The sequence below is a fragment of the Siniperca chuatsi genome, linkage group LG4, assembly GCF_020085105.1.
Source record: "Siniperca chuatsi isolate FFG_IHB_CAS linkage group LG4, ASM2008510v1, whole genome shotgun sequence".
Lineage (NCBI taxonomy): Eukaryota > Metazoa > Chordata > Actinopteri > Centrarchiformes > Sinipercidae > Siniperca > Siniperca chuatsi.
The window spans coordinates 27,696,115-27,708,368 of NC_058045.1; the positions used below are offsets into that span (position 1 = coordinate 27,696,115).

A 12,254-nucleotide genomic window follows, 5' to 3' on the forward strand; every position below is an offset into this window, starting at 1 on the left:
ACCTTTTTGAGATATCTCATTTTTCTAAATCCGGAGATGCAGTCAGCCATGTCGCTAAGAACTGATGACCTCCAAAATGGTGGCCACATAAAAGCCCGCTATTCACACTCCTTCTACATGTTTGTTCAAGAATGTGTCAGATCTGTCAGGTGCACAGATGCAGGTGTCTGTTCTCTGTTTAGAAACTGACCTTAAAGAGCTGTGGCGTCTGGGAGCAGCCTAAAGGAGTTGTTCAGCGCTCAGTGGTGGAAAAGTTTCTGTTTGAGACCAAATGTTTCCCCAAGAGCCACCTGACACAGTTCTTCAAACTGCTGGAGAAGTTTCAGATCGCTCTACCCTTCAGCGAGAACCAGCTACTCGTACCCAGCAGGTGTGTTTTAAATTTGCAGCTACAGATGTCTGTGTTTTTGGATTGTGCCACTGTAGAGAGACCAAATACATTAACATATCAAAATATTTCATGGTCTCTAACCACTCAACTCTTCCTTTAAAGTTTGTCCAAACACAGACCGGTGATAGACCTGCCTCACTGTGAGAACTCAGAGGTGATTGTGCGTCTGTACGAGATGCCGTACTTCCCCATGGATTACTGGTCTCGTCAGATCAGCCGCTTACTGGAGTTTTCTTCTTACTTGCTGTGTGGAAGAGGTAAATTGAACGTACAGTAGACACAGTCACTGTTTCATCAGTGGGTGCTGCTTTGCAGGTTCAAATTCAAAAAAGAACCCGGTGATTTATAAAATGAATTATCTTACTGTGTGGTATCCAGAAAAAGTGGTGCGACCCAACCGGATCTACTGGAGGAGAGGCGTGTACCTGAGCTGGTCTCCAGAGGCCTACTGTCTGGTGGAGGAGAACCCCTCCAGCTTCGTCAGGATAACTGTGCCCTCTTCACGCAAAGGTGCCATTCTTTTACAAAATACAAGTCTTGCTGGACTGAAATGATTCTGTTTAAATGACATGAAAAGAGTTTTCTGTAGGGAACAATGTACTATGAAGCTCTTTCAGTTTTAATCATATTATAGATAACTGAGGTGAAACAATTTGCAAATGAATACAGTCTTCGCCTTTTTAAGACAATGCAACATGTTACTTGTGGCACCATTCAAATATAATAGTATATATGCAAATGTTACACTGTATGTAGTAAATGAATGATAACACTGCTTAAACTGTTTTACATATTTTCAATGAGCACAGATTAAGGTTAACAGAGAATAGGTAAACCCAAATAAATAATTTACTATAAATAGCATTATGTCATGCAAGTGTATTGACAATATTGCAAGAGAATGTATCACAAAGCTAGTACCAGTGCACTGTCACAGAAGAAGTTGCTATACTGTTGATAATGGTGAACATGTCTGTATTGTTAAACGTTTTGTCTCTCTCCCCCCAGGCCGGGTGCTGCTGGGTCAGGTGGTGGATCACATCGACTCCCTGCTGGAGGAATGGTTTCCTGGCCTGCTGAACACTGACATGCATGGCAGTGGTGAGGCGCTGCTGAAGAAGTGGGCTCTCTACAGCTTTGAGGACGGGCAGGAGTGGAGCAAGATTCTGCTTGAGGACCTCTTTACCTGTTTTAACAATGGTACTTAAATCACACTAAAAAAACAACACGTTTTGTCAGTAAATACATAAAAATTTGGTACAAAACACATTGTGGTTTCTAAAAGTGTTCAGAAGCACCTCACTTTAATCATTCCACATGCATGTTTGGTGCATGGTTCCGATTATCTAACATCTATTATATTGATGATTACGTTATTGATCATAGATTTTCTGCTGGTGAACCCGGAGGACCCCCGCTGCACACTTCCCATCTCTCAGATCGCTCCTGACTTGGTACTGAGTGACCAGCCTGCAGGAACAGTACTGGACAGTGAAGAGTTGGCCATAGACATGTCTAAAGAGAACCGACTGGGTACGCCTATCTCATTTCCACACATCATAATTCCTGGGTTGTTTTTGAGTCAAGGATCTCCATTGTTTCCTCTCCTGTTTTTGCCTTTCTGTTATTGCTCTATGCTTGTCTTGTTCACAAAACTTAGCAATTTCTATTTTTTATAATGCCTTAAAAAAGTGAAATGGGACACATAAATATATTATATATTTTGTTTACAGGGGACGGCGGCTTTGGGACTGTCTATCGAGGTGTCTACAAAAATGAAGAAGTAGCTGTGAAAATATTCAACAAGCATGCATCTGAGCTTTACATCTACAGACTCCTCAGACAGGTACCACTGAAAATGTATAATAAGAAACTAAAAGTTACCTATGGTTGCTGTGTCCTGGACAGCGCATTGACAAAGTGCCCTGCTCAAGACAACCTCAGCAGTCACTGAAATATTATTTTACTTTAAATATTGTTGGAGAAATCAAACTGGTGATTTTTCAGGACACCAGCCTTTTCTAACCTATAGTTTACGGCTACAATCTTTCACTCACTCTACTTCTTTTCATTGTCTGTTTTTCTCCAGGAGTTGGCGGTGTTGGGTCGCCTCTGTCACCCCAGCCTGGTAGGTCTGCTGGCAGCCGGCACAGTTCCTCAGGTCCTGGTGATGGAGCTGGCTCTGCGAGGCTCACTGGACTCCCTATTTGAACATGAGAACGGCAGCCTCAACCGAAAGCTCCAGCACAGAATCGCCCTGCAGGTGGCCGACGGACTCAGGTAGAGAGTTAGGGATGATTGCATTACATTCCTTGTCTTGTTTAGCCTGTCCAGTTTTATTTTTCTTTAGAATAAATGGAATTATTGGAAAGTTAATTGATCATTTCCTCAAGGGATTGCACACAAGTTTTGTGATAAAAGTCTTGTGTAATCCAAATTATAATATGATACAATACAGTGTAATTTTGATGTAAGCTAAGTTCAGAGCTACTGTCATTTCATGTAAAAAAAAAAAAAAAATATTGACATAATCATTAACAAAAATTAGGATTAGGATCGTGACTCTTATTCAACACCAAACAGATCTTCAAAATTAGATTAAACTACAATGTGAAAATTTTTAACATTTGAAAAGAAAATCCTTCACTCATTATATAATCTGTGTGATCAGATACCTTCACTCAGCCATGATCATCTATCGGGATCTTAAGCCCCACAACGTCCTTCTGTTCAACCTGAAGACCGACTCTGAGATCATCGCCAAGATTACAGACTACGGCATCGCTCAGTACTGCTGCAGCATGGGAGTGAGGAGCTCAGAGGGCACTCCAGGTTAGACGCCTCCTCAAACAGTATACATCCTCATTACATTTAAGGTCATCCTGCTTATTAAACATCTGAGCTGAATATCTGAAGAGCTGCAGTTAAACTGTAGGTCAGTGTCATTCTGTTGATTTGGTTATTCTTACAAATTGTCAGTAGAATTTTTTTCCACTAAATTGGACAACTTTTTAAGTCCTACTGTATGTTAACAATATATCAGCAAAGTCTGGTCAAATATACATAATTTCCAAGTTTGTTTGTATATCTTTTAAAATTGATTACTGTATATCTGTCAGGTTTCCGAGCACCAGAGGTTGCCCGAGGTAATGTGATCTATAACCAGCAGGCTGATGTGTTCTCATTCGGCCTGCTGCTCTACGACCTCCTGACCTGTGGTGAGCGCATCTCTGACGGCATGAAGTTCCCCAGTGAGTTTGATGAGGTTGCAGTGCAGGGAAAACTGCCAGGTAATAATTAAAGAGTTTTTCCCCAAAACGTAAACACGAGTTGAAGAAAATCTCTGTAAACTGAAATCAACTCTGTTGTACATTGTTGTTACATGTGTTGATATAAGTCTGAACTGATGTTAACCACTATCCTTTTAAGTGCTATTGTGCTAAGGTGTGCTGATTCTTTTTGGAGACATCATGAGAAAAAACGTAATAATTTATTCATATTTTAAACAAATGTTTTTATTTTTTATGCACTTGAATACATCATCACATTTAACAAATAAACTGAATTCTGGATTTATCCATTCTGAAACTGTTCAGCCCCTAGATGGCATCATTAGAGGACAAATGATAAATGTAAGAGGACAAAACCATATTAATTACATTAAATTGTTAACTGCTTATAATTGAAATGACACCATGATTTTATGATGTCCATTTTTATGTTAAACAGCTCGCTAGCTATTTAAATCTCCTTAAATAAAGTACAAAATACACAAATTCTTTCCTGAGAAGGCGTTTGATGATTTTGGTTATAATGAATTTCTATCTGTAGTTTTGTATTTATCATATCTGTAATAACATTTTCTGGTTTTATCTTAGAAAAATGGTCATATGATCTCTTGTTTTACTGTCGTCGTTTTAAATACATTTCTTCACAGATATGAAAGGTTAAGTCAGACAACATTTACTGATGTGTTCACTGTCTTGTACACAGATCCAGTAAAACACTATGGTTGCTCACCTTGGCTGGGCTTCCAGGCACTGATGAAGGACTGTTTGAGAGAAAGCCCTCAGGCTCGGCCTACTTCTGCTCAGGTTAGGACCTGAAGACTGTGTAACTGTGTTTAGAGGGTGCTGGTGCTTTAATTTTTACTGAGAAAGTTAGAGAAGGCAGAGCAGTGTAGAGACAAGCACCCCCCAGTGGTACTATTTTAAAAAAAAAAAAAAAAAAGACACTGTGGCAGACATCAATGCAGCAATACAAATAGTGGCTTTAATTAGAGTATGTTTCATGATTTCAGAGCACATTTAACACACAATTAACAAGTATTTGTGTCTTCTGTAATGTTTGCAGGTGTTTGACAGGCTGAATTCAGGGGAGATGTTGTGCCTGATGAGGGAGCTGGTGGTTCCCCGGGCGTTCAACGCTGAGTGCTTCACAGTGAGCTGTGGCAGCAGTGACGGCTCATCGAACAGCCACAGAGCCTGGCTGGGTGGAGGCAGCAGCACCCACAGACTTGGCTCCATCACAGCAGTGGACCTGGACACCAACACAGTCACTACACAGGTACCAACATCACTCAGGGCTGAATATTATCTTGATTTCACGTTTGGTTTGGTTTTATTTTCAACTAAAAAGCGAAACAGGGACGGACGTTTTTAATGCTGTAATTCACCTTATCTGGGGTTCATAGTTAAAATCATATCTTAATATTAGCATCAGTCCAGACTGCAACTTGTCAGAGTTTCATTTTGTTATGCTTGGCCCACTATGTATGAGGAAGTATCAGGTGACATCTGGTTGGATTATCTTCTCGTTCCTCTTCCAATTAAACATATTTCAGTTCTTTGGAGGAGGACCAAGATGTAAATTTTTGCACGTCTCTGTGTGCCCATAACCATTTATTCTGTGAGCATAGCAGCCATGTGAATATATATAGACGGTGACCAGGTATAAGGTGCCATCTATGCATGTTAAGTACAAACAGCCTTTTGAATTTACAATAGAGTCATCATGTCACACAAAGCAGTGCATTGTCTCCCTTTGCTTATACATTTGGCATTATATTCATGACTAGTCAAACCTGTTTCATCACAGACTTATTGTCACAATGTATTTTGCAATAAATGTGCAATACACTCAAATGTTGTGAGTGAATAAGCATGGTTGGTAGATGCTGAGTATTTGACTCCCAGTAGGATCACTCATGCTAAGGTTTTGTGTAGTCATGGTGTTTGTGGGAAACCACCTGCCACAGAGTTACTGGAGAAGCTTTTATCAGGCTTTCTACCATACAGACACAATGACATGAATTCCAACACACAATGTTTGTTTTGTTTTTTGCAGTCCAACCTGCCTTCACAATTTATTCTTACTAACTGTTCAAACTCTTTGAGTGCGTTTTTACTGCGACATGTTTGCCTTTTTTTATCAGCATACTTTATGTTCACAAGGTGGGTTCTCTTACTCCTACAGGAGATTGATACCAGTCCTGTTTTGTGTCTTGTGACCGTCCAAATCCCGAACGAGGCATGTGATTGGCTCGTGGCAGGCACCCAGTCTGGCTGCTTAGTGGTCATTAGCACTCAGGACACGTCAACTTGGCACCACCTGCAGAGTGTCACCGACGCTGTCACCTCACTGTACTTCCATGTACACGCTCGTCGCACGTAAGTGTCTGTAAAAACACTACAAACTGACGCTACACTCGTGGAGAATTTAACCTCCTGCTGCTTCAGCTGAAGTGCTTAGTGAAGTTCATGGTAATCTGCCTGTAAGATTTCGATATTTCTTGTGCAACAAATGGAAATTTTGGCCTGGCTAAGTCGGGCTACAATTTGTGGCATCCTGAGGTAAAAATAACCCATCACCAAACCTCTCCCTATTGATGATGATGATGTCCAGAGAGTGATTATGGCTTCTTGCGAAATATAACTAATAATCTAGCATTTTCATATTCCAGTTTTGGTCATTTAATTTCTTTGTAACCACAGTTTACATTTTGTATAAATCTTCTAGAAGATCTGCAAGTGTAAAACAGATCATTATGCTGAATCTACAAGCTTTTTGAAATAGTGCTTTTTGATGTTTTTCATCACTTTTCAGCCAAAGAAAGAATTACTTGCTGGTTGGGACAGCCAATGGAATTCTCACTGTTTATGAGGACTCTGTACTCAAGGTAAATATTATATATTAAATAAAAGATCCAGTGTCTTTGTTCTCAAAAGATGACTTTTATTTTTGTTAAATCACTGTTTAATATTCTGAAATTTTGCTCAGATGTTATCTTATCCTCCTATGCTGTAAATGTACAATACTGTATCCAGCAGCAGTTTGGACTTTCATTTCCTTCTTGTTCTCCTCCTTCCAGCAGGAGAACGGGCAGCCGGTTAAAACTCTCACTGTGGGAAACGTCAACACGCCTGTCATGTGTCTGGGCCAGTCGGTGCATTTGCTGGACAGCAGGTCTGTGTGGGCCAGCTGCGCGACCAAGATCCTCTCCTTCACGGCCGACTACGACGTCTGCAAGACCATTGACACAAGACCAAACCTCATCTTCCAGTGAGTCCATGTCATGTAGGGAAATCAGAGGCAACTTGTTGTTGACAGTTTAGGTAAACAGGTTTAGAAAGAAGGTTTTTGCTTCAGATCAGCTCATACTGTTGATATGAGTTGAGCATGGCGGGACTGAAGAATGAGCATTTGTACTTTAATACTTATCAAAACTGTTTCCTGCGTAAAAAGGTTATAAATGGGTTTTAGTACGAAATGAAAGTTTTGCTGTTTGGAGAGGAGATTAAAAAATGTGTCCATCATAAATGTGGGTTTTCCTAACAAGATGAGAATAGAATTAGAATTAGATTAAAGTGAAGCCTGAGTTTAAAGTTAAAATCAGTCATTATGTCATTGTCATTGGTGTGGTATATTTTATGTATTTTATTTCTTTATATTTCATCATTCACTGTGGTATTTTATTTCTCTTGTTGTGAAGCACTTTGTACTTTGTTTTGATAAGTGCTCTATAAATAAAGTTTTATTATTATTATAGCAGTACAGTGATATGTCTGTGTGTGTGTGTGTGTGCCCGTGTGTGTGCCCTTCAGACAGCAGCGTTCGTTTGGTGGTGAAGCGTGTGTGTCTCGAATGGTTGTGGATAAATACATTTACCTGAGCAAAGCTGGGACACCAACCGTGGAGGTTTGGGATAAGAGGAGCGAGAGGATGGTGGACTACATCGACTGTGCTCAGATCATCAGGTACACACACACACACACACACACACACAGAAATATTTGTTATATATTTTTTATCAGGGCTCAGTGGCTCTGACCTGTGCACTGCTGATGATTACCTGCTTGTAAATCAAAGCTTGTTCCACAGTTGAACTTCAGGTCACATTGACCAGTATCTTTCATGTCACTGTATTTAATTGTGTTTTGTTGTTTTTGGAGCAAGAATGTCCAAACATTTTTCTTATAAACAAAACAGGCATACATATCATAACACACAGGAAGTGAGAAACAGAAAGAGTTTTTTCCCGCTGTGAATAAACAGGATTCAGGTAGTTAACATTATAGAAATAGCCAATGTGGCTGAATAGAGACAATAGACAATGAACACCATGTACACAGAGGTGAAAGATGTTGCAAATAAGTCATCTTTGAATAGTGCAAAAACAACACAAACACATCAGTGAGCACTGAAATGTCTCCAAAAATCAAACAGGAACTTGGTGCCTAACAACATATTTTTGTGCCTTGAATAGACAATAACAGTCTATTTACATGTTTTCTTTTCTAATATAGTCTAATATTGTCTGCTGTTACAATCTTACAGCATTCCAGATTCTGACATTTTGGAGATTCAGGTGTTTCTTATATGAGTGCAGCTGTATGTTAATGACTCCTCTCCCTGCAGACATGACTCTGGCTGCAGAGGCAGGCAGGGCAGCGAGGTGGAGCTGACCACTGAGGCAGCTCCCTCCTGGGCCAGAGTTAAGGCCCTGCTGGTGCAGAGTGCTGCAGCTCTCTGGATCGGCACAAGAGGGGGCCACCTGCTACTGCTGGAGCTCTCCAAACACCAGACACTGCAGGTCATTGGCCCCCGCTGCGTTTCCATCCGCTGCATCACCTCTGCACTCATCGGTGGGTGCTTAACTTTAACTTATTTATTTAAACATTCATTTTTTTATTTTTATTTTTATGTCATGCCAGCATGGTGCCACATATACAAGTCATTAGGATATGTTGTCATGGTGTCTGTGTGTGGACGAGTTCTTGTCATGAGAACACAAACTGGCGTCCATTTATTGTGACAGAAACCTCATTCTTACAGTACACCACAGGCACCCCATATATACTAATAAAATAAATAAATAAAATATATTATATTATATAATATATATTAATATAGAGGGATTTTGCTACCTAATGAAATCCTAACCCTTACGATTGACTTAATTAGCATAAGTGTTCATGTTTCATATGTGCTGGTGATAATAACAGGACATTAGGCAGCTCAGGTGCCTCTTGATAACTTCAGACTCTGGAGAAAAGATGTTTCCTGCACACATTTTGTTCAAAAGAATGCTGCAACATTTTGCCCAAAGAATCAGAAAAAATATATTTTTTGGTTTTGTTCTTTTTTTTTTTTTTTTTTTTTTCTACTGGGTTTACAAAGAAACAGCATCACTTTTCTTTACATCTTTGACCCTAGAGTATATTAAAGACATTCATAATGCAGCAGTGCAAACACTTAGTGAATGAATAAAGACTATAAGAAAATGAATAAATACGAAAAGAAGGAAGCTGAATCAGTAAAAAGACAACAACATAATACTACAGCTGTGTTTCTTTCACAGTTATTCATGGTCTGTCAAGGCTGTTGTGTGAAGAAATGTGTGAAACCACCCAGCATGCTGCCCACAGTTTGCCTGCAAATTGAATCATTCAGATTCTTTTTCTACATCAACAATACAACAATTTTCCTGTTTTAAATTCTGCATCTAAACAAGCCTTTCTGTCAAGCCTCTGTGTCTCATCAGTATTAATTACAGATATTTTTTTCATGAATAGAAACACTAAACTGGAAGAATGTGGTGCTGGTTTTGGGCAGAAGACTCCCACAAGACAAGAATCAGTTTGGTGAGTCTGATGGTTCATTGTTTGACCCACACTTTATGAAACCGGTTGTCTCGCTGTGTGAGTTTCTCTACATTGGTCTAAAGTCTGACTTTGTCTCTCCTCTCAGACGAGGAGTCAGTGCTGATGGTGTGGAACAGCACGCTGCCGATGGAGGCCAAAGACCTGAACAAACACTGTGAAAAAAGAGAGCAGATCGCAGCCAAAATGAGATTGCAGCTCCATCATGACTGAGGCCACACGTTTGTATGTATATATTTTATTCCCTTTACAACCTATTTATTAATTCGTGTCTGTTTTTTGTTTTATTCAATGTTATTGGTATTTATTTAACGGCAGAATGAGTAGGATTTTTCTAAAAAACAATGTATAGACTCATACTAAAATTATCCCGCTCAATCATCACTTATGACCCACTAGTGTTTGGCGGTGTCTGTATCTGCAGAGATGCTGTCCTCTGCCTGTATTTTCTTAGTTTCTTATTAGTTTGCTGTGTTCGGGACATTTCTAGGCGTCAACCTTTGGGCAGGGTGCAAGGTCGGGACTCTATAAAAACGTAGCGAGCAGGTTACATCACTGTCTCCGTCTCTTTTCTCTGCGCTCTGTGTCATGGATGTATAAAGAGCTGCAGGTCTGTGAGCGTGATGAAGCGTGGCTTCGGCTGCATTCACACAAAATCTGGCAATGTGACTCCTTCCCGTAGGGTTGTGTGGAAGTGTGGGCGTATTTATTTGTGCTTTAGAACGTAACCGCCATGAAACAATCAGAAAATAACGTTTTATTTCTCTGATTCACTGCTTTCTCCTCGCTAACGCCGCTCCCTCTCTTCATTCACTGTCTAGCTTGCTCGACCACCGCTGTTCTCTCTCTCTCTTTCTCGTGCTCCTTGAGCCGGGGAGGAGGGGTCAACTTTGAATCGTGTGTTTACAAACAGCAACCGACAAATCCTACTCATTATGCCTTTAATAATGCTGCACAATATAGCCCTATTGTTTAAAGAACGATTTCACTTTCACAGCTTTAGTTCAGATTTCTGTACATATGCTTTTTCTCAGTGCTCTACTCAATAGTCTGAAATGAGAGGGGCTCAGTTGGAAATAGATTCAGTAATATTTTAATCAAAGGCTTTGTTCAGACTACAGGCAAATCCGATTTGTTTCTCAAATCAGATCTTTAAGACAGACTGTCCGCACTGTTATTTGCAAGTGATCAGATCAGATTTGTGTGTCCAGACATCACCAACCTATCTGCATGGGTTGCTGCAGTAACTACGGACTGTTGTTCTCTCTGTTGTCCTCAATACCGCTCTGCTAGTAGCAGCGTGGATTCTGCTCAGCCGCTCTGATGCGCTGGATTTTACGTCATTGTTGTGTGTTGCGTTGCGAGTAACGCTAAAGACACTTTGAAATCCGATTTGAGCGTCCAGAGCGTCCAGACTGAGACGCATCTGTAGAAATCCGATTGGAATCGCATTTTAAAACAACTCCAAATGTGGCCTGAATCTGATTAGCAAAAATCGCATTTCATATGTTTTTTGCTGTTCAGATTCTCTAAAATCAATCTGGACATGCCAAAAAACGGATTTGGGCTGCCAGTGTGAACAAGGCCAAAATGTGATGACAGTTGATGGGTTGTTTGGTCACTGTCAATGAAATCTGATCAAACCACACCCAAACAGACCTGATGTAGCAGATTAACAGTTTTTGAGTGTTAAACTGTTAATAAATAACACATAAAGTTTTTTTCTAACTTTAAATTAGCCTTTTGCTTATTTGTTAATGGCTGCAATGTTACAGAAAAATATTTAGATTTTTATATATAGAAGTTTTCAGGGGCTTTAGGGAGCAGCAGTAGTTGTTATATCACGAGAAATACAGGCAGAAGTAGTAGTAGCTGCAGTTGTCATAATAACGGAAGCATTACTAGAAGCAGCTGCAATAGTTGTTGAAGTTTCAACAGTACTACTTGTTGTAGGGGTGGGTGGTATGGATAAAATCTTCTATCATGGTATATGTAAATGTATATCGTGACAGCAATATAACAGCTATGAACACTATAATAACCCTCTAGAAACCACTTAGTGCCACCATCCATCTTGAACACCATAGCAACCATCTGTTACTAGCCTAAAAACCGGTCAAGAACCACCTGACCTTTCAGCTCCTTTCAGCTCATAAACAAGTCGTACCTCAGCTCCTGTTACTCTTCAGCTCATTTCAGTGCTTATTTATCTTCAGGACTTAGACATGAACTGATATTTCACCCTCGTTGCAGCTAATACGCATCAAGGGACACCACAACTCCTTTTTTGGACACTTCAGCTCATTTCAGTTCCTTTCACTGCTTACACGTCACCCCATTTATGTGCGTTCGTTTCTTTCATTCTTCAGCTCTCTCCTACTGTTCCTACTCTCCTTCTGCTGCTCTTTCATTTGCAGCTTTAACAGCAGTTCAGTTCATCTCCCAGCTATTCAAGCAATGCGATTTAGCAGCCAGCAATCACACTGCATTTTCTTGCATTCTGCGCTTTGTAGATCAATATTATTGTTTATTTTAATGAAGTCATATTGTAATATGATCTAATCATGTTTTCATTCTACAAATGCCTGTTGTCCAAATTAATGATTCTGAGCAAGGTATAAATAAAAACTTACAAAAGTAGTTATTAAAATAGTTTTTTGGCACAAATAAAGAGTTTGTACTTATGTAATGCAGAAAAGTGG

The 12,254-nt window shown here is 39.9% G+C and overlaps 1 protein-coding gene across 5 annotated transcripts in view; it reads left to right on the forward strand.

Moving 5' to 3' along the window:
• The window catches only part of lrrk2 (leucine-rich repeat kinase 2), a 40,959-nt gene that overhangs the window by 27,831 nt on the left and 874 nt on the right, over positions 1–12,254 (forward strand). For 4 of the 5 annotated variants that reach the window (XM_044192423.1, XM_044192425.1, XM_044192426.1 and 1 more), the window contains 18 exons: positions 183–370; positions 494–648; positions 770–901; positions 1,400–1,591; positions 1,778–1,924; positions 2,125–2,237; positions 2,481–2,671; positions 3,063–3,223; positions 3,511–3,681; positions 4,385–4,485; positions 4,745–4,957; positions 5,867–6,060; positions 6,497–6,569; positions 6,762–6,952; positions 7,495–7,647; positions 8,309–8,535; positions 9,466–9,534; positions 9,641–9,777. In XM_044192423.1, the coding sequence (XP_044048358.1) occupies positions 183–370; positions 494–648; positions 770–901; positions 1,400–1,591; positions 1,778–1,924; positions 2,125–2,237; positions 2,481–2,671; positions 3,063–3,223; positions 3,511–3,681; positions 4,385–4,485; positions 4,745–4,957; positions 5,867–6,060; positions 6,497–6,569; positions 6,762–6,952; positions 7,495–7,647; positions 8,309–8,535; positions 9,466–9,534; positions 9,641–9,765 (2,796 nt within the window). In that variant the 3' untranslated portion in view covers positions 9,766–9,777. The other variant, XM_044192427.1, reaches the window with a different exon arrangement.